The sequence below is a fragment of the Ips typographus genome, linkage group LG3, assembly GCF_016097725.1.
Source record: "Ips typographus isolate SLU linkage group LG3, UJ_Ityp_2.0, whole genome shotgun sequence".
Taxonomy (NCBI): domain Eukaryota; kingdom Metazoa; phylum Arthropoda; class Insecta; order Coleoptera; family Curculionidae; genus Ips; species Ips typographus.
The window spans coordinates 706,661-733,065 of NC_138424.1; the positions used below are offsets into that span (position 1 = coordinate 706,661).

Here is a 26,405-nt window from a genome sequence, read left to right on the forward strand (position 1 = left end):
GTCGCTTTACGGCTTCACTGAAACTTTATTTGACAATATGAATTTTGAATTAGTGTGCCATGAACATCACGACATTTTTGACAGATGACACAGTGACAGCGTAATAAGGTAAACATAGGATGTGTATCGTTTCCTAGCCAGGTTAACCGATTAATACGGACTGGTAAATATACATATATAACGGTTACTGAAAAAATATCATTCTCATAGAACAACGGAGATTTAAAGCCAGAAAACCAGAGCAAATGGCCGATAACATTTTTGAAAGCCTATTTTCAAGAACCGCGTTCCGCGTAAATTCGGAGCGCGTAACCGTAATCGACAGATGACGCTAGACAGCCATGATACGCCCTCTGTTAGACAACTTTGGAAATAGCTTCGTGTTGTTATCATCGTATTAGCCGTGTTGTGTCAATCAGTTTTTGTCTTTTTGTGTCAGTCCGTTTGTTGATTTTGAATTTGATCACAAATTTAGCCCTGACACCTTCAAGAAAACTGTATTTCAGAATAAGAACATGAAAGGATTGTATTGCAGAGCCAAGCCTGACAAGCCAATCAAAGCAAAGTAAGTGTTGCATTAATTTCATCTGCTTTTTTCTAAATACAACGCTTGGATCAAGTTCTGGACATTATTTTTTTACCGCCTAGGATATGAAATAAATAGCCTTTCTACGCCGGCAGTACATACTAATGTTTATAAGAAATTTTTATTCTTAAAATCAAATGCCTGCTAGCATAAATTGACTGTATCTAGGTCTTAACAGCCAACAAAAATTTAAATCAAATTTCAGTCATAAAAAATAATAATAAACAACAAAAGGATTTAGTGCCTTAGTAAAAAATGTCTTGTCCTGTGGGATATTAGGGCGGCGAAAAACTAATGCGGCAAAAAGAAAGTGTTTTATTATCCCTTTATTCGGTCGCCCTATATAATTTACAAGGTCCTTCGGGCGTGACGTCCCAGTCGAAAACACCCGACGTGACTTGACTGCGGCACCGAGAGCGAGTTTTTGTGTTTTTGGGTCCTCGAAAAGTCTTTTGCTAGACTTGTTTAGGCCTCTAACTCAATTACTGGCTCAATGTTTAGCCGAAATATAATAAAAATACCTGTCGGGCTTGCGTTTTCTACGTACGTACGTTAGAGCTCTGCGTCGTGTCCTCAGGGTTGCATATATTCTACGTGACGAAACTTTCAAAATGGAATTTTCAATTTGAGGCACGATTTGCAGGTGACGTTATTACTATTCTTTGAGAAAAGTAAAACAAACCGATTTTTCGAGTGTAAAATTTGCATTAAGACGTGACTTATTGCAGCGTGGTTAAATAAAACCAGAGATTTAACAAAACATAACGAAGATAAACGTAGTGACCGTTCTAGTGAAGAAAAGTGTAAAAATGTCAACTTCAATGGCAAAAACAAGCGTAATGGCCGGATTCGTGCTTAAGAATTCTATTTCGGAAACGTTCTCCCTTTAAAAGTCGACTGCACTCCGATGCAGACAGACACTTAAAAGGATAACAAAGAAAAGAGCTATTAAAAAAAATGGGGTAACTTCCGCATCCGGCACTCCGCTTCAATTAAATTAACATTTCCAAATCCGGGTTAAATGCGTCTTTTATATAATCACCTTAAAGGACTCAAATTACGTCTTAAGGTTAAACGGTGGGGAAGCCTGAAAATCTCACCTTTCACCCAAGTAATTCGAGAAACGTAAACATGAGGTTTCCTATAGTAATGTTTGCTTTATTTTGTTACTTTAAAATAATTTTATTGCACTCAAAATAGTCTAGTTAATGGTGCTAAAATAAAAAGTGTCAAATTTAGTCAATCCTGTATTTCTGCTTAAATAACTCATTTATTTGACATTTCCACTAAAAACATTATTCCTTCCGTCAAACGTGCAGGGCGAATTTGACGTCACGATGACGTAATTTGACAATTGGTCATGGTATTTTTTTCAATTATGTCATAGTGACGTCAAATTTGCGGCCTTTAAAATGTCAAACACATGCACCGCCTACTTTAACGTTATTCAAGCAAAACTAAAATAGCGAAGTACGCGCCTTTTAAATTTTAACAGTTTCTATATGCCTGGGGTCACGTGACGTGATTTTCAACCGCCAAATTTCCAGTTTTTCCAGTTGTCCGTGGAATTGTGCGGTCATGTGACCACTGTCCCAACTGCCATTATCAATTATGTCAGCTGAACGAAATCACTTGACTGTGACTGACTAACCTAACCTAACACAGATTTTTAATATGCAAATTTTAAAATAAAAATTCAGTTCTTCTGTTTCAATCGTGGTTAGTTTTTGAAGTCACGTGACCGACAATTTAGCCAACTTCTCACAGTCAAATTTTGCTAGTTGTCAAAGTCACGTGACCACTCTAAACCGTCGTTAAAAAATATACTAAGATAACTAAACCTAACCTAACCTAACCTAACCTAACACAGATTTTTAACATTTAAAATTTAATTCTTGTGGTCATGTGACTGTTTCTAAGATAGTTTCAATCGTGGTTAGTTTTTGAGGTCACGTGACCGACTTCGGCACTTTTGCCAAATTTTATTGTGAAAATTACAATTAGTTTAGGTATTGTAAATGTCAAATTTCACATATAATCGTAAATATCTCAGAAATGAATACAGATAAGTATGTGACATAATACATTTGTCGTAGAATCCAAAAAAAAAACAATATACCGGGTGTTTTATTTAAAATAAACGAGTTGATATCCACTTTCGGTATAACCGGTGGATAAAGTGGATCAGTCCCTACAAAATTATAACTAAAGCATTTGACAACATGGCATCAAAATATGTTTTTAAGGTTTATTAATGCATTGTAAAGATAATATAATGAAAATAATATAATTATTTACTTTGAAAAGGGATTTTAAGGATAACAGAGGTTTTTTCACTTTTTTTTCCACCTGAAAATATTCGATTAATCCAAACCTGAGCTGCTGTTCGCACTTAATTAAACTATAATTTTACCGAAAATATCAAAATTGCAAATACGACTCCGCAAATTAAAACTACAGAAAATTCGAAAAAACTGTCAACAAACGGACTTGTAGAGAACATACGTGAAATTTTTATCTCACTTAGTACACAAGTAATAGAGAAGGAACGACAATTATTTCGTCACTGTCCTTGGGACTGGAAAAAGTAAAATTACAACTATTTAAAGGTATGAAAATCGAGTACGAACTTATGGTCAGTCATTATTATTCGAAACTAGCAGGAATTTGCAATTAAACAAGCTCGAAACATAAGCGAATTAAAAGTAAAACAAAACGCAAAAACTAATTAAGTGTTGCTGAGTGGAGCAATTTAAAATGTAAACTACGAAAGTTTGGGCCCCATTAACCCTTTTTCCATTTAGATATTGCATTGCTTTTATGGATTATTTGATAATAAACCCCAGTCATTTTTGTTTCGTAGAGGGAAGATCAACTTTTAATGGCGGACACTTGGTAAAAGCCCAAACTAAATCCAAAGGACGTTAAACTTTTCGTTTTACGTCGAAATTTGATTATAAAGCCGTTTAATGACTGGAAAGCTGAGGCTTAGAAAGCCGACGTAAATTATTTCCCATGAATTTTAATAGGGGCTGTTTTTCGAAAATTTATTCAGATCCCGCATTTTATTACACAACTTGCCCTTTTTAACAACTTTCCTGCTGCAAAATTTACTAAGCTAGTGCGTAAAATTTTCTAAAAAAAAAATTGTAAGAGAATTCAAGTGGACAGGATTAATTATGAAAACGGGGGCAAGAAACCCGAATTGGGGGGGTTGCAGAACATTAATCTACGTCCGTTAATGTTTCTCCTTTTTTTAAGGGGGCGAAATGAAAATCAAATCGACGCACGAACTGCCTATTATTACATCGTTTGTTTCCTTGTCAAGCCGAAAAAACCGTTTTGACTAAATGATTTTGTTGGCAAACGTTCTTTTTTTACTCCTCAAACACTTAAATAGTATTCTTTATTACAAGAGAGTAAAAACAGGACAGAAACACAAGAATTTTTTTTATGTATACTAGTAAATTGCAACTAAATAAAATCTTAAAGCACCACCAAAAACCCATAAAACGTAATAAAACGAACAAAGACGAAAGCCAAAACGTTATGAATCCGAGCCTAACAAGCCGTTTAAAATCGAAATTAGGGCAGTAATTTACCCTTAGGGATATAAATGGTATTTTTGCGCAACAAGCGTCCATAAAAGCGGCAAAGTTAGAAATTTAATTTAAAAATTACCCCATTATTATTCCGGTCCCCCCCTCCACCTCTTTTTTTTAGTAGTGTTGCTGCGGCATATAAATTATCCTAAATATAAGCGTAATTTTTAATATCAGTTGAGAAATCTTAGAAAACCGTCACTTTTTACATCAGAATGTGGAAAATTGAAGTACTGGTAGTCGCAATAGCGTTGTTTAATATAACTTCAGTAAGTGATTTTCAAAATACTGTGAACTATTCAATTTCATTTACATCTAGGCTTCTGACGACCTGATAGTCGAAATAACTGATGGAAAAGTGCAAGGTACCACCTTTACGAGCCCCGACAACACCACTTTCTACACTTGGAGACACATTCCCTATGCCAAACCGCCACTAAACGAGTTAAGGTTTTTGGTAAGTAACAGTTTTTTCATTTAAGTCCCTGCTAACCTAACCTAAAAACAGCCTCCAGTCAGTCCAGATCCATGGTCGGATATTCTGGACGGTGCCAACGATTCCTTGGCCTGTTTGTTTGTGGGTTCTTACGTCGGAGACCCAGTACCCACTTATGGATACAGCGAGGACTGTTTGTACATTAACGTATACTCTCCATTTTTGGCCAATTCTAGTGTAAGTAGTATATTACATTTAAGACATTTGTTCAATAATTGACCAAAGAAATTTGGTAAAATATGCAGCAGAAGGAAAATGTCCACCAAAATTGCTATGACGTCACAAATATCAATAATGTGTATCAACATTTTAACTTCAGTAACTTGATAAACCAAACAATGGGCGGTGTTGCCAGGTTTCTATCTTTCATGTTTCATTGCCACCAGTGGCTGTCTGTTGGGGAATTTTTTAAAATATTTTTTGTAGAAGCCTTTGGCAGTTTTGGAACCTTTTCAGTAGTATTTAAAAAATTTTGACATTTTTTTAATGCCCCCGAAACTTGAAAAAAATTTAAATTTAAACTTTTTTATTAGTATTTAGAAGCCACTGATATTTCCTGAATCATTCTATTTGACTATGGCATAGTCAAAATGACTCTACAAACCGCTAGCAAATGAATCACATTTTTGGAATGTTAAAAACACTTGGAGAAGCTTTCGGAAATTTTTTAAACGTTTTTGACCCAGAATCCTTCTAAATGCTACTGACATTTTAAAAATGCGTTTGGAAAATTTAGAATCTGGAGACTTCTGCAGATTTAAGAGGTATTTCTGGTAATGGTAGGTAATTTTTAGAAGGCTAAGAACACTTGTAAAAGCTTCTGGCGTTTTTTGGGAATTTTTAAAAAATTCTAAAAAGCCTCTAACATTTCCAGAATGATTCTAAATGCTACTATTGCTACTGCCATTTTAAAAAAGGTTTAAAATACTTGTAGAGGATTCTGGCAAGTTTACGAGTTTTCAGTAATATTTAAAGGCTTCTGGCAATTTCTGGAACCTTTTGAAAATGTAAAAAAAAAATTCTAAAACGTTTAAAACACACATTAGGTTTTTAGTGGCTTCTTGTAATTAAAATAAGGTTTCTGACCTTCTTAGGGGCCTCTGGCAACTTTAAAACAATTTTGTGAGGTTTATGTTAGGTTTTGCAACAAACCTACGAACTAGTCAAAACTTTTCTACTTCAAAAATCAAAGTAAAACGAAATGACGTTACAATGTTAATATGTAGAAAGGTAAATGTTTGCCTTATTAAAACACAATATTAATAATAGGCATATTAAAAAAATAATCTTTTTTTATGAGTGTATATTGAAAACAATAGATTCAATGTCTGTATTTGCATAATACTATAATTAGGTACTAAAAATGGATATTCAAAGTTGCCTGAATCCAGATTAAACACAAATAATATGAAACAATATAGAACAAATACGATGATATTTGTTGCACAAACAAGCAATTCTGATAAAACTAACAATATTGAAAAAAAAAATGAATATCATTATACCAGATTTAAAAAAAAAAATTCTGATAGATAAGAGGATTAAAGGGTGAGAGAAACAGTGGAACAAAACCAGTGGCTTGTATGTTTTGAGTTTACAATATTTTTTCAAAAAACTTTTTCTTGGTTTACTATACCGACTGCGGCCATATTAAAAAAAGACGTGTCAAGGTGGCCATTTTATTTAATTTTGGCATGGAGTACACGAATCTGGTGTCCGTTTTGTTGTAACTGCCGCTATTTTGAGACTGACATAGAAATTACGGCATTTTGGGTAGTATTCAAAGCATCGTACCCATAAAAAATTACCTTTTAATAAATAACACTTTTACATTTCTACCATTAACCTGAATTTAAACCAATGGAAGTCAAAATTCAAAAATTTTTCAAAACAAATTCATTGTGTTACCCCTTTAAAAATGTCAAAAAAAAATCAATATGGCGTCCATAAGAAAAAGGAAAATTGATGATGACAACCGCATGACGAAACGTCGAGCGGCAAATTTGAAACCAATATCGTATAGCTAGAAAAAAGTCGAAATGAAATAGTTATTTACCTAACAAGTGCGGAAAGTGGTACTTTCCCGCACGAGACTGTATTTGAGTTGGACAAGCAGTTAAAGAGCGGGAAAGACGCTTTCCGCATGCGTTATAAGTACAAATTTTTTTAAAGTAACTTTTCCGCACATTTTTTCTTCTCTTGAACGTCTCAGAAAAAGCTTGGTGCAAATGGGTATTTTCGCTCTACAAATATAAACTTCAAAATTGCTGGTTTATTTTGTTATATTTATTGTAAGTTAATCTTGCAATGCGGAAAAGTAACTTTACCGCACACGAATAGGAAATATTTTTATAATTTGATATAATTTTCGAGATCTCAATGGATCCCAAAATGGTGAATGTCATATGTGAATTACTCTGCAGAGAGCGGCCAGGATTGTAATAATGCAAAAATTGGTTTTCTTTAACGCCGCTTTATTGTTATTACAACCGAACTACTGACGTCACTGAACACAGTCATATTCATCAATTTGTATGTAACTACAATTTGTTGTAAAAATTTTACTTTTTTAGCTGAACCTTCCTGTAATGTTCTACATTTACGGTGGAGGTTTCAAAGTGGGTTCTGGCGATTTTTCCTTCACGGACCCAACTCCTCTCCTTCTACATGACGTCATAGTCGTAACTTTTAACTACAGACTAGGCAAGCAAAAAAACAGTTTTTTTGTTCATTATGTTAATTGGAAATTTGGTGTAGATATTTTTGGATTTTTGTCTACTGGTGATGAAGTGCTATCAGGGAATACCGCTCTTAAAGATCAATTGGCCGCCTTGATCTGGACTAGAAACAATATTGCTTTCTTTGGTGGTGACCCTACGAAAATTACGATTTTTGGTAATAGCGCTGGAGCTATGTCAGTTGGTTATCACTTAGTAAGCCCTAGGTCGAGAGGTAATTATATTGGTTCTACTTTGAATCAATTGGTCAACATTCTGAACAAATTTTAAACCAAATTGGTAAAATCTGTCAGTTTGGCAACATAACATAAACTGTACAACTTTCAGACTTATTCACTGGTGCTATTATGGAAAGTGGCACAGCTCTATTTGCAGACGTACAAACAACTCCAAAAAAGAATGCGTTGTTTTTTGCGCAACAAGTTAATTCCACTTTAAATGAGTCTAGTTCATCTGAGTTGATTGTGCAGGTACTCCAGGCTGCTGACGCCGAACTCTTAGTTACCCTAAGTTTGGCCAGTCAAACTGATAACTCAACTATGGTTAGTAAAGCAAACAGTGTGAAAAAGTTGGTTATTTTTCGTTGTTTTTCAGTTTTTTCCCGTCATCGAATTGGAGAACGCTACAGCATTTTTGAGCAAACCTATGTACGAGTCATTTTGGGAAGGCAATTTTTCTATGGTGCCAGTAATTATAGGAGTTAATTCTGAGGAAGCCATAGATGATGTAGACGGTACGTGATTTGTTTTCTAATGTGATAAAGGCGAAAAATCTGGGTGATTCAGGTATTGAGGAAGCTGAAGAGTACGCTGCATATGCTGATTCTAATCTCACTGTGTTACTGCCATCCACTATGCCTCTTATAGAGGGCGCCAATATCACTGATATTACTCAGAACATTAGAGAAGCCTACGTTGGTAACAGTAATTTTAGTGACAATCCAGCTCAAATTATTAAGGTACATAGATAAATTTAAACTAGAAGACAAAGTAATAAGTTTAGTTAATTCACTGGATGTTTATAAAACTAACCAAAACTTTGTCACGTCCTACAGCCAAACTGAGATTGGATAAAAGTTCAGCATCAACAGACTGAAGCACCTGAAGAATCAATTCCGAAGAACTAGACTCAGTTATAGAGGAATCGATTTGTTGAGCTATCTTCACAGCGTTACTCCTGGGGGTGCTCTGCAAGTAGTCCATTAAGGCAGTACCACTTTCCAAGATAGCACCAGCAAACAAATCTGAAAGTTTTTAAGTATTTTGTTGGTTTGGTGGAATGTACCTACTTCTAGACATGGGGCTAATTAAGTGGTAACCGACAGACATAGCTCCGGCACTTTCTCCAAAAATGGTGATATCGAGGGGGTTGCCTCCGAAATGGAAAATGTTTTCTCTAGTCCATATCAAAGCAGCCAGTTGGTCTTTAAGAGCGCTGTTTCCGGGTACCACGTCATCTTCAGTGGATAAAAAACCAAAAATTTCTGTTTAAGTTTGGAAAAAAATGTAAAAAGATAAAACGTTGGAGTTGGTGGAACTTGCCAAGTCTGTAATTAAAGGTTACAACGATGACACCTTCTTCAAGGAGTGGGGTTGGGTCGGTAAAGGAGAAATCGCCAGTACCCACTTTGAAACCACCGCCATAGATCCAAAACATTACCGGAAGACTCATCTGTATAAAATAAATTAGTTTTTGGTAAGTCACATAAAAAGGCAGAAAAGGCTAATGTATTAGAATATTGTACTTTAGTAGAACTATAAATCTGCTATGGTTCAAAACTCCTAGAAATGGAGTCTCTGAATACAGGGTGTTTTGAAATAAGTGTCTCAAAAATTTATTTTTTAAACAAAAGAAATCATTTGAACTACAGTACTAAGGAAGATTATAGAATTTGTATGTGAGAAACTGTCAATTTTTCAAAAAGTATGAGATAATTCAAACAAAAATAACATGATGTAGCATTGTATAATGACTGGATAATGTTTTGACTGTGACTGACAAAAATATGACTAATAAACAAGGGACCATTTTGAAAGTTACATAGACCTCTAAATGCTATTGAGAACTTTCTGAAAAGTTCCAGAGAGGCCTCTCTAAGCGTCTTAAAACTTCCATGAATTATTTTAAATTCAAAAGTCGCTGAATAGACTATATCTTGTTTTATTAAATTAAAAACATCTACATAATCTAGTTTCAAGTTGTTTACGGTTTACATCAAGTACCTTCTCTAGAACCTTCTAAAAGCAATTTAAACCATTCCCTGTTATACTTACACTAGAGTTAGCCGGAAATGGAGAGTATACATTAATATACAGACAATCTTCGCTGTATCCGTAAGTGGGTACCGGGTCTCCAGTGTATGAACCCACAAACAGACAGGCCATAGAGTCTTTGGTACCATCCAGAACGCCAGACCATGAATCCGGACGAAGTGGAGGCTGTTTTGATTTATAACATAATTTCCCACAATTAATAACAGACATACCATAAACCGTAACTCGTTTAAAGGTGGTTTGGCATAAGGGATGTGCCTCCAAGTGTAGAATGTGGTACCATCGGGACTAGTGTAGGTGGTACCCTGCACTTTTCCATTACCCAATTCTACTATAAGATCATCGTCGGCCTAAATTTCCCAGCTTAATTGTCAATAATCACTTTTTGGTAATTACTTACTAAAATTGCTGTAAATAAGACGATCGCTGCTGCCAATACTTTGATAGTCCACATGATTACTAACCTTAAAGTGATTTAAATTTAGACTTTATTATCACGGTATTGATTGCCTGATAAACACTTTAGCATAAAAAAATAACTAGAGATAGGTCAAAACTCAATTTATTTAACACAATAAAATCTAGAAAGTGTTATAAGGATGGTACGAGTACGTATTCCAAAGATAGCTCCAAAATCTAGTCACATTAGCTTTTAAACCGTATTTCAACTCCAAATCATCCCCAATATCCAAATATTGAAGATTGTCAGAGTCGAAACGAGTCCAAGTAACATTCTGCAATATTTCTGCACTGAGATCATCTTCAGGAGTTGGATTCCTGTAAAGTGTTTTCGTAAAAATCAACTGGTATTTTTGATAATAGAGCCTGTATTTTACTGGGTTTTGGCGAAATTAGTCCAAAGCTTTATCATTCTGGTTCTGGTTAAGTAGTCTTTTGCAGTTGCAATTGGTTTAGTGGAAATATTGAATACGTAGCCAAGTTCATCAGCATGGGCGACTCTACCACATCCTGCAAAAAAATTATTTTGTGCCATCTCAAAACTCAAAATTGAAGGACCATTTACCAGGGATTATAGGCCAAGATTCACTGCGCGTGCCCACAAACGAAAATTGGTAAAAATATACTGGTGTGTAATTGGATTGTAAGATGGCTTGTTTCATTGATGATCTTACCATTAAATCATCACTCATAAGCTGAAAAATTAGAATTTCATTACAAAGTTTTTAATTTAAGCCTGTATTAGAAGTGGACAATGATCAACCTTTCATCACCAAACCCCTGTATGAAGAAATTGAAGCAGGCAATATTACATTGGTACCCATAATTATAGGAACAAACTCTGCAGAAGAACTGGGAGAAGTATCAAGTACGTGTGTTTCACTAAATGGTGATATCAATGGGCCTATCCCACATATCATAAATTTTTGATAATGATTGGAATCGAAAGAATAGGATCAAAAAACTAGCTTTTCATATTCTTGAAGAAAAAATTATGGTCGTAAATGTTCCTACATTAGTTTGAATTTGTCCATTAAATTTAAAAGATCTGTTTTGGCGCGCATGTGACGTACGTAATTCTGGGCGATTTTATTGGCTGTTGCACGCCATCTGTTTCACTTCTTGTCACTGATTGGTTGATAGTGTAGTACGTCACCGGCGGCGGGCGTTTTAAACATGAGATTAATGTAGTTTTTATCATCATTTTTTTTTCTATTTAGACTTAATATTTTTGAAAACAAAAAAATACGGGTATAATATTTTTAATCCGTCTTTGTAGTTATGAAATAAAAAAAAAATGTGGGACAGGCCCATTGCAAAGAAAATGATGATTTAGGTCTTGAGGATGCCCAGGATTTAGGTTCATACTATGACTCAAACCTCAATTTACTACTGCCGGCTAATATGCAGCTCAAAGAGGGTGCCAGCGTCGATAATGTCACTAGGGCAATTAAGGAGGCTTATGTGGGGAATGATACTTTCAGTGAAAACCCTGGTGCGCTAATTCGGGTCAGTACTATTTTGCAAAAAAAATGTTTGTTACACACTCTTGAATTGTTATAGTTATTGAGTGACAAGAGATTTGTAAAACCTGCCTTAAAACACGCCTTGCTACAATCCAAGTTTACTCCAGTGTACCTATACCAGTTTTCGTTTGTGGGTACGCGCAGTGCAGGCAGGCCTGCAATTCCAGGTAAGTGTTGGTTTTCAATTCCAGTTAAACCCCAACTTGATTTTATCAGAATGTGGCCAAGTTGGACATGCTGACGAAGTTGGCTACATATTTAACATTTCCACTAAACTGATCGAAACGGAACAAGACTATATAACCAGGAAGAGGATGGTGAAACTGTGGACTAATTTTGCCAAGACCAAGTAAAATATAGGCCGCACAATTTCGTTTATTAATTTTTTTTTGGTAGGAATCCAACCCCTGAAGTTGATGCAGACGCAGAAATTGTACAGAACGTTATTTGGGAACGTTTAGACGAGGATAATATTCAATATTTAGATATTGGGGAGGATCTGGAGTTGAAATACAATAGAGAGGGTGAAGAGATGCGTTTTTGGAGTCAACTTTGGGAAACCTACGCCAACCGACCTTACAACACTTTCTAGCTTTTGTGTTGATAGAAAATAGATAAAATGTCAAAATGTATAGTTTTTGTTTACCTCAACTTGTTGTGTTATCATGCCTAAACTAGTTGTTGATAGTAACTGGGTTTTTGGCATTTCAAACTTTGACACCGCTATTCTGTTTGACTGTACCAAATTTTGTAGTGTTTTTTTATGTTATTGGATAGGAAATTTAATGGCAATTCCAAAAATGCTTTCAAAACAATAATTTTCCCACTCCAAATTAAATTTACAGGCAATTTTTTCCTGACTGTCTTTTCAAACTGTGTTTCTGGCAGTTCAAACTTTGACACCGCTATTCTGTTTGACTGTACCAAATTTTGTAGTGTTTTTCAGGTTATTAGATAGTAAATTTAATGAGGATTCCAAAAATGTTCTTAAAACAGTCATTTTCTCACTCCAAATTAGATTTACAGGCAATTTTGTTCCTGACTGACTTGTCAAACTGTGAACTGGGTTTTTGGCAGTTCAAACTTTGACATCGTTTTTCTTCTTGACTGTACCAAATTTTGTAGTTTTTTTCATCTAATTGGATAAGAAATTTAATGAATATTTCAAAAATGTGGTTAAAACAGTCATTTTCTGTTTCTCAGAGTTTGGAAAGCCATTTTGTCTCCGGCTGTCAAACTGTGCTCAAAAGTTCCAATAATCAAGGTTTAGAAAAGTTTTTTTTGCAGTATTTAATCTAAAACGTGTTTTTCAGATTTATAACAGTTATTTTGACAGTGGTCACGTGACTGCCTAGCTAGATTATCCTCCAAAAATCACGTGATATCTGTCACTAATGACAAAACTGTCAAAATTTGCCTAGAATTTGCAATGTTTTACACAGTTTTCGAAACAAAACGTGTTTGCTGTACAAAAAGCGCACAGTTTCAATGATACACAGCGTGAAACTGCCAACAAGAAACAGAAAGTTGTGATGATGTTTAGAGTGACTTTTAAAAGTAATTGTTAACACGTAAACGTATTTAAGATTAGAAACCGAACATAACTATGTAAACGTGATTGATATAAAATAAATTCCTATACTATCAGGTTTTCACTTGTAAATTGTTTAGTCGTTTGGTGGCAACAATGAGTACCACAATGAAAGTGGCAACTTCCCTGCTTTTGCTTTATGTAGTTGTATCAAAAGTGAGTATATAGTGAAATTTCTAGTTGCCTATTATGCTAAGAAAAAAATAAATTGCAGGCTGATGAAGACTTGATAGTACAAGTTAAAGATGGCAAGGTACAGGGAACCACTATTTCAACACCTGCTGGCAACACTTACTACACTTGGAGGCATATACCCTACGCTAAACCACCTTTAGGAGATTTACGGTTCCAGGTCCGTTTTCGCTTAATTATTTAACTGGAAAACTGATTTTTTCATATTAGGCACCCGAAGCACCAGAACCATGGAATGACGTCATTGACGGTAGTAAAGACTCTCCTGCTTGTTATTCCGTAGGAACTTTTGCTGGAGATCCTGCTCCTATTTATGGATATAGTGAGGACTGCTTGTACGTGAATGTTTACTCGCCGGTTCCACCTGACTCTAGTGTAAGTAACTAAACTTTTCCAGGAATTTCTGGAGTGTTTGTTGGTACTTGAGTACAATGATTCAGTAAGAAACTTATCGTGTTTACGTCATAATACTTGAAAAGAACGTTATATAATTATCAGAAATTGCTGAAAAGCTTTTTCTATGATTGTTTAATAATATGCTTATTACTCACTAGTTTTGAATAGATAGTAACACCCAGTCGTAGAAAAAGTATAGTATTCTACACGCATTTAATGATTATTAGTCACAAAGTTTCATCCATTTCATTCTCGGTAGATAATATACTATTAATCACTGAAAACATGAAAAGTTTTAATAAATTCCAAACAAGAAAATCCAATAGAAACAGGTAAAATGTAACCGAATTTGATAGGATTTTATGAAAGTTTACGTGAGCAAGGGTGGTAAATCCATAAGAGAAGTTTGGGAAATTGAAACTTCAGATTATTTGTTGTACTTACATTTTACTCAAAAAGTTACGTATTTTGATGTGACAATATTCAATTTTATTTTCTATCTAGGCAAACTAAATTTATTTACTTAAACGACATTTTCTTTAAAACATACTTCAGCTCAATCTTCCTGTTATGTTCTGGATATATGGAGGTGGTTATATCACTGGAACTGCAGACTTTGCTTTTTACGACCCTTCACCCTTTTTGGAGGAGAACGTTATTGTTGTCAGCTTCAATTATCGATTGGGTATGTTTACCCCCATTAAAATCTACTAAGTACAAGTTATTTACCATGCAGATATTTTTGGATTTTTGTCCACTAACGACGTCGTTGTACCTGGAAATGCCGCTTTAAAAGACCAACTGGCCGCTCTCACTTGGACAATAGAAAATATTGCTTCGTTCGGTGGTAACCCTGATGATATCACCATTTTTGGTGAAAGTGCTGGTGCCATGTCAGTGGGTCACCTTATTATAAGCCCTAGGTCTAGAGGTACAACTTAATTTTAACCACTAACTAGGCAAAAACACCAAACCAAAAATGTTACAGACTTATTTGCTGCTGGAATTCTGGAAAGTGGCACTAGTATAATGGATTTCTTGCAAAGTGACTCTAAACTAAACGCTGTAAACGTAGCCAAACAAATCGATCCTCTCATCAGTGAAGATAGCTCTTCAGAGGAAATTTTAAGTGTTCTGCAAGCTGCTGAAGCTCAAACTTTGGTGAATGCAAGTTTGGCCATACAAGCTTTAACGTTGACAGTAAATCTTGGTTCTTCTAGCGATTTTTACGTTACTCAAACCTTAAAATTGTAGTTTAAACCAGTCTTGGAAGTGGAAAACCCTACAGCTTTCCACACCAAACCACTCTACGAGGAATTGGAGGCTGGTAATATAACCAAAGTACCAATTTTGATAGGAACGATGTCAGAGGAACGATTACCCATGCAAAGTAGTAAGTACTGAGAAATGCAAACCATTTGCAAGTACCTAAAGTATTGTTTTATCTAGGTTTGGAAGAGTTTATAGCGTCAGCGCCTTTATACGATGTGAATGTTTCTCTTATAGCGCCTACCATGAATTTGAAAGAAGGTGTTTCAACAGAAGAAGTTGGTTTGGAAGTTAAACAGGCCTACGTTGGTAATGGTAGTTTTGCGGAGGATATTGGAGCCTTAGTTAGGGTGAGTTGCCCCAGTGTTAAAAATCTGTCTTGTCATTATAGTTTGCTTAGTTAAGTGTTGTTTTGACTGTGACATTTTGCATATAAATGGCCACATTCAAACTCTACTTAGTTGGAACCATACTAGTTGTTCAAACTTTTCCACCACACAAAGATCATTTGTACGTAGAAAGTTCTACAGGATGTCTTGGTTAGAGTCTTTTAAAGCACTTTCTGTTCGTTAACACAGTTTTCCCCTTGAGGAACGCTGTAAGTGCGATTTTGTTTATGACTTTTAACCAGTTTTTTAAGATCACCTGGAATTTCCGCCATTTTGACCGTTTTTGTCAAAGTGTCACGTGACTTTTGGCGACTATTTTGCCTCTCCGAATCACGTGATGTTCTTCACCATTATCCAAGCATTTTTTGCACTTGTTTTGCCAAATTTATCTTCTTTAAAACTTCTTATGTACTCTTTCACTCAATCGTGTATAATTATTTTATTTGACACATAATGTATGGACTTTTATAAGTCAATGGACAGCCAATGAAATGGACTTCCAACAAAATAACTACTTTGCTTGACCGGTTGAATCGTTTTGTCGCTAAAAAGCTGTCACCGGTTGCCAAAACATTGTTGTCAAAAAACTGAAGCAACGTTGTCAAAAGTAATGTCGGCTTTGTAGTCAGATTTGGAGAGCGTAAGGGTCAAATTTGACACTTTTTCTGATTGAAATAGTTACTTTGTCAGATTACCAGAAAAAGCTGTCAAAATACAGTGATTACAACTGTCTGGAGTTGGTAAACTTATTCTAGTTGATGGTAAAGGGCTGTAACTCGGTCACGTGACCACTTACGAGTTTGCACTAGGAGAGCTTTTTTGTCCTAAATGACCCGACAAACAAAAAAAAGTTCAGTAACTCTTGTGGATAACTTTAACCATTACCGAGTTAGCGGGGCTTAAAGTTTGGTTAGGGCACCAGGTGACTTTTAAACGCATGAAGCGGCTTCCAAGGCGAATAACTTGGAAACGGTTAGAGCTACAGACATTTTAAAAATTTGGATGCACTTTTAGTTTAATACTTTCAAGAAGACACATTTTGGTGTTTCTGAACTGCAAAAAAGTTTCTAGTGACATTTTTAAGGATCAGAAGATATTTTTGGAACAACTAATACCATTTTGGTGTTTCTGAGCTGGAAACCCCGTAAAACCATCGAATTTAAGACATCCTGTACGTATCAAGGGACAAAAGAAACTTTTGGCCAAATAAAAACGTGAATTTTGACTTAAATATTAATTAACTCAATAATTTTTTTTGTTACTTTTTAGTTGACTAGTGACACCATTTTTGTCAGATCAGTCATGAAACACGCCATTCTACAAAGCAAGTACACACCAGTTTACTTTTACCAGCTTTCCTTTGCCGGCACTAGAAGTTCTGCGCGGGCTGACATTTCTGGTAAAACCCCATTTAAATAGTTTAAATCAAACACTTATTAAACAAATTACATAGGATGTGGTAAAGCAGGCCACGCCGACGAATTGGGTTACTTATTCAACATTTCCACTATGCCAATCGAAACTGATGCGGATTATTTAACCAGAAGGAGATTGATCAAATTGTGGACAAATTTTGCAAAAACCAAGTCAGTTGTACACTTTTAACTAATTTTAAGACGATTGCAGCTTTGTTAATTGTGCAGGAATCCAACTCCGGAAGATGATGAGGAGTCGGAGTTGTTGCGAAACGTGATTTGGGAACGTTTCGACGAGGATAATTTGCAATATCTGGATATCGGGGATGACTTGGAAATGAAAACTGGCAGAGAAGCTGAGATTACGTCGTTCTGGAATCGTTTATGGGAGACTTATGCAGTCCATCCTTACAACACTTATTAGTTGTTTGTATTATGTTATGCTGATTTTTGTTTAGTTGTGCTAATTAATCAGTTCAATGACTTTATTTCTGACTTTTTTTTTCATTTTTTTGGTAAGAAGACATAATCGACCATTACAAGCCAATACTCTAAATAGCAAAAAACTTCTAGCAAATTTCTGTGTTTAATACTGATCTGACTTCTTGGTATTTCAGTATTTGATTGCTTTCGTTCCAAAAGCAACTTATTAAGGTAATAAAACATCCAGCTTAATGTGGGTCAAACACGTAACTCCCAAATTATATTTAGAACAACGGAATTAAAACCCACACCTATCCGAATTTCAGTTTACTTTCAATTAAATCAGATAGACGTTACTAATTGGACTGACAGGTTACAAATGTTGAAAGTAGAGGCCACCAGTGGCGTTACTAAATTAAACTGACATTAAATCCGGACCTGTTCGATCATACAAACAACCTTTCCGATAACAGTTGATTAGTATTTTACATCAACCAAAAATAAACTGCAAAAACTAAATTAAGCACTCTGATGGCTCCAAATGCGTTACGGTCGACGAACATTCTGGCTTTAACAATAATTCCGGAACAGAAGTTGTTTGTTTTTTTTTTTAGTGAATTTATTCGGGAAAATGCGTTTTTATTTGATTACGACTGGAATTAATTGGACTAGCCGGTACAGCGAAATATTGTTCAAACTCGTTCATGTTAAGTCTCGTTTAGTTGCTTAATAATGGAGGAACGGGGAATTGTACGTGTAAACTTCGTTCTAAAGCCAATGGCAGTAACGACACTTAATGATAAATGTTTTGAAAGAGTCAAACGAAATTGTTCTCCTATCTAGAAGAAGTATATGTGTTTTCTTCTTTTCAGTTATTGATGCAAAATGGTGCCAAAAGCCTAACCTAACTTAACAAAAAAAAAAACACTAATATAATCTAAGAAGAAAATTAACAAAAAACATTTTTTCTTTAACTTAACCTAACGAGGAAAATGGCTCCAAAAACATAACCCCGTAATATGGCCATTTTTTTGAACACAGTCAGATTACTTGTTACAATGATTCTGCCCTTTCAAGTTTCACAGTTTTAGAGCTTCATGGTAGAGTTTTTGACAGTTGGTGTAAAAATAACAAACTGAACCACATGTGAAGTAAGTTATACAGCTTTAACTCTGTCAAAAGACGTTCATGGAGGTATTAAAACCGAGTCAAATTCGTTTTTATAGTGATTCTGCTATTCCAAGCAATATTTACAGTTGTACAGCTTTATGGTGCAGTTTTTGATAGTTGACATTAGAATAACAGACTGAACTATATGTCAAATTAATTACACTGCTTTACAAACTGTCAAAATACGGTTTTGACATTGACCGAGCGTAGGTCACTTTAATAAGTGCACCTTTCCTAACATCAAAGTCAATGAAATGTTGGTTATTATAGGTCAATCTACTGACATTTAAGCATTTACTCATTTGAAAAGTATAATTTAAGGAAATTAATTTATGTTTTGGCCGGTGCAAACTGCTTCCAGCAAAAAATTGTTGATTTTTTCCTTACCATTAACAATAATTATCACAACTTCTAGCCGCAAATGATAAACATCACCGTAAATTCTTAATTAGACAGAACAAAGCTAGTGAAAGCCCAACATGAGAACTAAAATTGGCAGTTCCTAGTTCCCACTACTCAATAACAGACATTAAAACTTTCGAAAAAGGAAATGCTGCTGGATAACAAAATAACCAGTAATTTCAAACTATTATTATTCTGCTACGCAGATCAATAATTGAATTATTCCAAGTGTCATCACATATTTTATTAAATACCTTTCCTACTGCATCTTTGTTTGCTACAACTTATATATCACTGTTAAATAATGATATTTAATTTTGGGCTGAATGAAGTCCTGAAGATCACGTGACTGCCTTTAAGGCAAACAATCCGTTTTTAAGGTAAAAAATGGTTTTGTTAATGTGATGTAATTCTTTTAAATGTCAAAATGTTATTCTGAAAGGCCACGTGGCTGCTTTTAATGCTAAAATGGTCTAAAACGTCACACGATTATTATTAAGATTAAATTAATATTCTGGTCTACGATTTTTCGTCACGTGACTGTTTTCAAATATTAAATCCGATTTTAAAAGTCACTTGACTCTTTTCAATGTCAAAATGGAATTTCAACGGTTTCGTGACTGTTTTTAATGTTAAAATGGTTTGGGTGAAGATCACGTGACTATTTCTAAATTCAAAGTGTTGTCCTGAATGTTACTTGAGTGTTTTCAATCATCAAATTCAGTTACAAAGGTCACGTGGCCGTTTTGACTATCAAAAAAGAGTTCTAAAGGTCAGGTGACTATATTTTCATGCGCCTAATAAAGTCCTAAAGGTCACGTGATTGTTTTTAAGTTTTTTTTTAGTGTAATAATCACGTGACTCTTTTCAATGTCAAAATGGAATTTCAAAAGTTTCGTGACGGTTTTTAAGGTCACGTGACCATTTGTAAAGTGAAAATGTTGTCCTAAACGTTTCTTTAAGGTTTTCAATTGTCAAATTCAGTAACAAAGGTCAGGCGGCTCTTTTGACTATCAAAAACAACGTGACTGGTTTCAAGCCATTTTTAAGGTAAAATTGTAATTTTTGACAATTTTTAATATAGGAAATTTAATAAAAAACAGGTTTATTTTAAGGAAATCCAGTAATCACGTAGAAACATTTCGGTTGTTGCCATTTTTGTGGTATTTTTTAAGTGGCCAGGAAAAGGGGTGTAACTTTAGCAATATGGCACCGTCTGTAATAAATGACGCTCGTAAAAACTTTCACCGGTCGTTTTACCCTCATAAAGTGCCATAATGGCGGGTTCATGAGACCAACTTTTTACCAAAAAGGACAGTAATTTAGTGGTACGTATTAATATTTGATGGGAACGACACACATTATCACAAAGAGCCCGAGTGGGTGATGTTCTCTCTATTATTTCACGTTGCTTTAAACGGTTGCAAGGAAAATTAAGAAGTGGACTATCATTCACCGTTTTTCCGGTCGATTACAGCGCAGCACCCTAAAATTTTTCTATGATAATGTATGCAGGTGTCGTAAGTGGGTGGTTTTCCCACGAGAGTGGGGAGCGTAGGGACGCAAAATCCGGAAAGCGTGCGGTGTTTGTCGTAAATTATCCCCCGGGTGGAGTTTTAGTTGCTTATTTTTAACCCTCAGGCCGAATTCGTAGTTTGGGCATGTAACCACACTAAATTGCCTCATGCAAAATTTTGCTTGTATACTAAATGCAATAGAGGCATGCTTGAAGTCCTAAACTTACACAGAGGACATCCAATTATGAACACAGAAGTAAAATTGAGTGTGACAGGAAAATTACAAATTTTACCTGTAAATTTATGGATCTAATCGAAATTAGCTTGAAAGATATCAATCTGGCTGTCATCATTAATTTAAAAAGTCATAAATTTTAATCACTACAATTTTTATGCCACAAATTTACAAATCAGTTGTAGTGGTTTGAAATTTAAATACCCTGTAACTCGGTTATTTTTGAGAGTTCATGGTGGTTCAACCACTTAAAAGAACCACTTTGAGCTCCTCTTTCCAGTGGTGTCAAGCAAAAAATTCTATCTGAATAATTGCGTACAGGGTGACAAAAAATATTCAATCACGATAGTTTTCATGCACACCCTGTATACTGGACGCAAAAATGGTCCTGCAAATTTTTAGTGTTGGGTTAAGGAGTTGATTAAGAATATCTTTGGTCTCTTGCAATTTTTTTGTAACTTTCACCGTTTTTCAGTTATTTAGGAAAAACTGGTTTGATGCAACAAATTGTGATCTAAAAGGGTCAGTCGGGGACAAAATCGCCCGTAAAACCCATTTGTAGTGAGAAATCCTTATTAAATTTCCTATCTAATAAACTGAAAAAAACATTACAAAGTTAGTACAGTCAGAGAGAAAAGCGGTATCAAAGTTTGAACTGCCAGAAACACAGTTTGTAAGGACAGTTAGGTACAAAATCGCATGTAAAACCCACTTGAAGTGAGAAAATTACAGTTTTAAGTTCATTTTTGGAATCCTCATTAAATTTTCTTTCCAATAAACTCGAAAAACACTCCAAAATTTGGTACACTCAGGGAGAAAAACGGTATCAAAGTTTGAACTGCCAGAAACACAGTTCGAAAGGACAGTTAGGTACAAAATCGCATGTAAAACTTACTTGTAGTGAGAAAATTATAGTTTTAAGTTCATTTTTGGAATCCTCATTAATTTTCCTATCCAATAAACTCGAAAAACACTCCAAAATTTGGTACACTCAGGGAGAAAAGCGGTATCAAAGTTTGAACTGCCAGAAACACAGTTTGTAAGGACAGTTAGGTACAAAATCGCATGTAAAACCCACTTGAAGTGAAAAAATTACAGTTTTAAGTTCATTTTTGGAATCCTCATTAAATTTCCTATCCAATAAACTCGAAAAACAGTACAAAATTTAGTACACTCAGGGAGAAAAGCGGTATCACAGTTTGAACTGCCAGAAACACAGTTTGTAAGGACAGTTAGGTACAAAATCGCATGTAAAACTTACTTGTAGTGAGAAAATTACAGTTTTAAGTTCATTTTTGGAATCCTCATTAAATTTCCTATCCAATAAACTCGAAAAACACTCCAAAATTTGGTACACTCAGGGAGAAAAGCGGTATCAAAGTTTGAACTGCCAGAAACACAGTTTGTAAGGACAGTTAGGTACAAAATCGCATGTAAAACCCACTTGAAGTGAGAAAATTACAGTTTTAAGTTCATTTTTGGAATCCTCATTAAATTTCCTATCCAATAAACTCGAAAAACAGTACAAAATTTAGTACACTCAGGGAGAAAAGCGGTATCACAGTTTGAACTGCCAGAAACACAGTTTGTAAGGACAGTTAGGTACAAAATCGCATGTAAAACCCACTTGAAGTGAGAAAATTACAGTTTTATGTTCATTTTTGGAATCCTCATTAAATTTCCTATCCAATAAACTCGAAAAACACTACAAAATTTAGTACACTCAGGGAGAAAAGCGGTATCAAAGTTTGAACTGCCAGAAACACAGTTTGAAAGGACAGTTAGGTATAAAATTGCCTGTAAATCTAATTTGCAGTGATAAAATGACTGTTTTAAGATCATTTTTGGAATCCTCATTAAATTTCCTTTCCAATAAACTCGAAAAACACTACAAAATTTAGTACACTCAGGGAGAAAAACGGTATCAAAATTTTAACTGCCAGAAACACAGTATTTGTAATTTACTTGTAGCCTAATCATCACTAATACAGAAAAAGTTTTAAAATTCCCTTCCTTGATCGCTGTATTTAGATTGTCTCAAAAATTAAATTAAACTTCAAATCCGCACTATATCGGCATAAACCCTTATCTAGCGAAGACAGATTAACGAGTAAAACTCCCGGGAGGCAACGATATCAGTCCAGATGTTTCGAATTAATTCCTAGTTTCCGAATTTATAATTTGCATTTAAACGAGAAAATTATTTACATTAAATTGGTCTTCAAGATGTCCTTTCAATATAACAGTAATAATAAGCTAACTAACCAGGAAAACAGTCTGAAATTCTTATCCCTCCTACTCTTATCGTCCTTATCTAGACAAAATACTTAGGTTGGAAAATGTTAGTAAACAGACCAGATAACAGGCCAATTTTAATTCTATCCGACAATCTGACACAAGAAGGTTATAATAGCGTGCTGCAGTTCCACTCCCCTTTCTTCGTGCGATCTGATAAAGATTATTTAGTGTTTTAAAATGTCTGCTTGCAAACTCGGATCGATTCGGAAACAAGGCAGAAACGAACACGCTCGTTTCGCGATACAAGACAATACGGGAATCGTATCGATGGAAAATATACATAAAAGGAACCTGGAAATGGTCGTCTAGCCAGATATTTGCAAACGATTTTCCAATAAAAATGTCGTCAAAAAACAAAAAAATTGAGCGTAAAATAGGTTTTATTTTGAATGCATTTAAAACATCACAACTGACAGATTTTCTTTTTGAAATTGCAAATTAAAAATGCTGAATTCTTGACTTTTTGGTTTTAGGCTCGGCTCTTCGACATTTGTTTAAATAACCAATTATTAAATTATGACATGTCTCAGAAACTACAAAAATCATTCTTGAAAATCGAGAGAAATACTAAATATTAATAATTTTTTAAGCCAATTCACTTTTTGTCCTGTTGAGTTTGGATTAAATTTGGTTCAGTTGTGCTGTAAAAATGTGCATTTTAAGCTAAAAATGTTACATTTAAGTATAAACTCCATCGAGGTGATACACAGTGTCTCAAATTATGAAAAATCGAAAAACTTTGTTTTTGTCGATTTTTTGTCACTTTTATAACATCATTCGAGTCTCAATATTCTGAAAAACAACGTGATAGAATAATAATTACAGAAGAATCCAAAAATTAAATAAAAAAACTTAATGAGTTATTGATTTGTTTTAACGGAACTGAAGAAAACTTAAAACAACCTCTGGGGCGGATATGTTTGAAAAACCTTACCGCAGATGTCTAAAAGATACGACCAGTATTTAATATTGGCCCCACTTGGGGCTGTGCCCAATTCAGATTCGGGCCAATGCAAATATTAAATATTACACAACACTGCAGGCGGCATTACCCTTCGTCGTTTTGCCATTGTTTGCTTTGAATCTCCTTGAAATAAAATACAAATATTTGGATTATTTTTGACCTTTTTTGGGCTCATCCTTATATTCCGAATTTAATGAGGCGAACTAGAATACCCGGATTTACCGAAAAAGGATGTTATTGTTGGATAATTCTTGACCTTAATCAGTTTGTAATGTTGGTTCTTCTTAGTGGTCGTTCATAACAAAACTGGTTATCGGCTTAATATGGCGTGCAATAAACTGAGACGACGAAATCATGAATAACCAATCAAGCGACTACTGTGGGTACGCGTTTTGAATAGCGTAAGCCGCTTCCAGCAGTTTGGATGCAGGAAACGAAAGTCAACAAGACGGAAGCAGAAAAGCTGCAGTCTTAACGCATTTCCGGCCATAAAACACCATCCGGAAATTCCGAAATAAATTTCGATTACGTACGTGCCGCTTGTTTAAGAATTGATGGCTGATGCATCGCGGCCAATTGATATTTTCCGCTACGCGGCCTCCATATTGTTTATGGTCTACGGTGACTCGATATTGCTTTTCTGACTGAACACGCTGTATGTTTAAAAATCCAAAAATGTAATCGAAGTTTTGCCAGACTGGAGATGTACATCGCCCTTAAAAAGTTTTCTAGTTTTCCCCAACTTTTGATTAAACAAACGATTTGATAGGGTTTTCGGGGAGTTTGAATGGATTTATGTTTGTTTTTGCCAGACACTCATAAATTGCTAATTTGTAAACATCAATGACGTTATCTATAAAAGAGCAGAAAGTTACTAACCTGACTGAGTTTCTGCTTTAATCAGTTTTTCTCTTAAAATTGTAGTTTCCGAGATATTGACTATTAAACATTGGAATTTTCACTATTCGGCAAGCGAACGGCTGAAGGCAGAGCAAAACAGTTTACATGTTCCTATTTTACTTTTTTGAGAACAAAACATTTAAATTTTTTTGTCTTTTTTGAAAATTTTGAAAATACCATCAAAAGATAGATCTCAAAAAAGTAAAATTGGAACATGTAAACCGTTTTGCGCTATCTTTAACCGTTCGCTTGCTATAGCCTTCCAAATAATGTTTATCAGTCAATATCTCGAAAACGACAACATTTAGACAGATACTGAATAGAACAAAAACTCACTAGAATAAGCAACAGAATCAAGAAATAGCATCAGTTGCTAATACTATACAGTACTTCGCAAACATTTGCTTGTTTTTATATGGAAACTATCAGAACCTTTTTTGTCGGGGTCTTTTTTCAAAGTGAGTTAAAATGCCGTAAGCAGAATTTTGCTATCGTCTTTTGTTTTCTTGTAATTGTCAAATTTTGAATTTTAATAGCTTTTACATTACTAAGGCACTTTTTTACGTAGATTACGATTATGTTAATATTACTTTTATAGATTCATTATTTTTGGAGTTCTGAACTAAACTTACTTATATTTTATTTTTGCCTCATCAGAAAGATGTTTTTTTTCCTTTTAAAATGATCTATAACAAGTATGATTTGGGATAAATTTTGCGTAGTAATTTTTATAAAAACTGTTTTTCAGAACATCTCATAACAATGAATAATATCCGCTTATCAAGATTAAATAAAAGAAAACAGTTAGAAATGTGCTATAACAATGATTTAGGATTTAAAGGGAAAAAATTGTGGAAAAAATCTCCCTTTAAATTAATTTTAATTAGAATTTCTGATGAGGTAGGTTCTGGCAGTTTTCATATAAAAACAAATTAGGCCACCCTGTACAGTGTCAAAAAACAGCAGCAAGCTGATAGGTTGACAACTGAGAATCATAAATAGTCAATCGTGCTCTCTCTTTCGAATTTATTATTTGAAAGGACAGTTAGGTACAAAATCGCATGTAAAACTCACTTGTAGTGAGAAAATTACAGTTTTAAGTTTATTTTTGGAATCCTCATTAAATTTCCTATCCAACAAACTGAAAAAAACACTACAAAATATGGTACACTCAGGGAGAAAAGCGGTATCAAAGTTTGAACTGCCAGAAACACAGTTTGAAAGGACAGTTAGGTACAAAATCGGATGTAAAACTCACTTGTAGTGAGAAAATTACAGTTTTAAGTTTATTTTTGGAATCCTCATTAAATTTCCTATCCAACAAACTGAAAAAAACACTACAAAATATGGTACACTCAGAGAGAAAAGCGGTATCAAAGTTTAAACTGCCAGAAACACAGTTTGAAAGGAGAGTTAGGTACAAAAACCCGTGTAAAACTCACTTGTAGTGAGAAAATTACAGTTTTAAGTTTATTTTTGGAATCCTCATTAAATTTCCTATCCAATAAACTCGAAAAACACTACAAAATTTAGTACACTCAGGGAGAAAAGCGGTATCAAAGTT

The 26,405-nt window shown here is 34.7% G+C and overlaps 5 protein-coding genes across 5 annotated transcripts in view; 2 read left to right on the plus strand and 3 right to left on the minus strand.

The window, feature by feature from the left end:
• LOC145725764 (lachesin-like) overlaps positions 1–26,405 on the minus strand; it is a 145,012-nt gene that overhangs the window by 82,727 nt on the left and 35,880 nt on the right. The window lies entirely within an intron of this gene.
• Positions 4,389–17,420, plus strand: LOC145726947 (uncharacterized). The gene is made up of 20 exons (XM_081976286.1): positions 4,389–4,457; positions 4,508–4,645; positions 4,697–4,861; positions 7,258–7,387; positions 7,442–7,636; positions 7,750–7,964; positions 8,017–8,155; positions 8,208–8,380; positions 10,890–11,022; positions 13,312–13,427; positions 13,486–13,623; positions 13,674–13,838; positions 14,415–14,544; positions 14,596–14,790; positions 14,848–15,059; positions 15,114–15,252; positions 15,309–15,478; positions 16,787–16,916; positions 16,971–17,103; positions 17,161–17,420. The coding sequence occupies exons 1-20, from the start codon at positions 4,404–4,406 to the stop codon at positions 17,354–17,356; spliced, it is 3,066 nt and encodes a 1,021-aa protein (XP_081832412.1). The 5' UTR covers positions 4,389–4,403; the 3' UTR covers positions 17,357–17,420.
• Positions 8,415–10,234, minus strand: LOC145725765 (liver carboxylesterase-like). The gene is made up of 6 exons (XM_081974605.1): positions 10,096–10,234; positions 9,908–10,045; positions 9,696–9,860; positions 8,964–9,093; positions 8,711–8,905; positions 8,415–8,665 (listed from the first exon to the last, which is right to left on the minus strand). Exons 1-6 carry the CDS (start codon positions 10,147–10,149, stop codon positions 8,430–8,432), a joined length of 918 nt encoding a protein of 305 aa, XP_081830731.1. The 5' UTR covers positions 10,150–10,234; the 3' UTR covers positions 8,415–8,429.
• Positions 10,242–10,868, minus strand: LOC145725767 (cocaine esterase-like). The gene is made up of 3 exons (XM_081974607.1): positions 10,720–10,868; positions 10,532–10,664; positions 10,242–10,472 (listed from the first exon to the last, which is right to left on the minus strand). Exons 1-3 carry the CDS (start codon positions 10,844–10,846, stop codon positions 10,277–10,279), a joined length of 456 nt encoding a protein of 151 aa, XP_081830733.1. The 5' UTR covers positions 10,847–10,868; the 3' UTR covers positions 10,242–10,276.
• On the plus strand, positions 10,871–12,312 carry LOC145725766 (neuroligin-2-like). Its single transcript, XM_081974606.1, has 5 exons — positions 10,871–11,022; positions 11,491–11,663; positions 11,718–11,847; positions 11,897–12,029; positions 12,077–12,312. Exons 2-5 carry the CDS (start codon positions 11,559–11,561, stop codon positions 12,270–12,272), a joined length of 564 nt encoding a protein of 187 aa, XP_081830732.1. The 5' UTR covers positions 10,871–11,022; positions 11,491–11,558; the 3' UTR covers positions 12,273–12,312.

Coding starts and splice junctions, on each gene's coding strand:
- LOC145726947 (XM_081976286.1), top strand. CDS start 4,404: ATGTGGAAAATTGAAGTACTGGTAGTCGCAATAGCGTTGTTTAATATA. Junction 14,791..14,847: donor TATAAGCCCTAGGTCTAGAG/GTACAACTTAAT, acceptor AAAATGTTACAG/ACTTATTTGCTGCTGGAATT. Junction 15,479..16,786: donor ATATTGGAGCCTTAGTTAGG/GTGAGTTGCCCC, acceptor GTTACTTTTTAG/TTGACTAGTGACACCATTTT.
- LOC145725765 (XM_081974605.1), bottom strand. CDS start 10,149: ATGTGGACTATCAAAGTATTGGCAGCAGCGATCGTCTTATTTACAGCA. Junction 10,046..10,095: donor TCTTATTTACAGCAATTTTA/GTAAGTAATTAC, acceptor TGGGAAATTTAG/GCCGACGATGATCTTATAGT. Junction 8,906..8,963: donor AACCTTTAATTACAGACTTG/GCAAGTTCCACC, acceptor AAACTTAAACAG/AAATTTTTGGTTTTTTATCC.
- LOC145725767 (XM_081974607.1), bottom strand. CDS start 10,846: ATGAGTGATGATTTAATGGTAAGATCATCAATGAAACAAGCCATCTTA. Junction 10,665..10,719: donor ATCTTGGCCTATAATCCCTG/GTAAATGGTCCT, acceptor ATTTTTTTGCAG/GATGTGGTAGAGTCGCCCAT. Junction 10,473..10,531: donor ACTAATTTCGCCAAAACCCA/GTAAAATACAGG, acceptor AACACTTTACAG/GAATCCAACTCCTGAAGATG.
- LOC145725766 (XM_081974606.1), top strand. CDS start 11,559: ATGCAGCTCAAAGAGGGTGCCAGCGTCGATAATGTCACTAGGGCAATT. Junction 11,848..11,896: donor AGGCAGGCCTGCAATTCCAG/GTAAGTGTTGGT, acceptor TGATTTTATCAG/AATGTGGCCAAGTTGGACAT. Junction 12,030..12,076: donor ACTAATTTTGCCAAGACCAA/GTAAAATATAGG, acceptor TTTTTTTGGTAG/GAATCCAACCCCTGAAGTTG.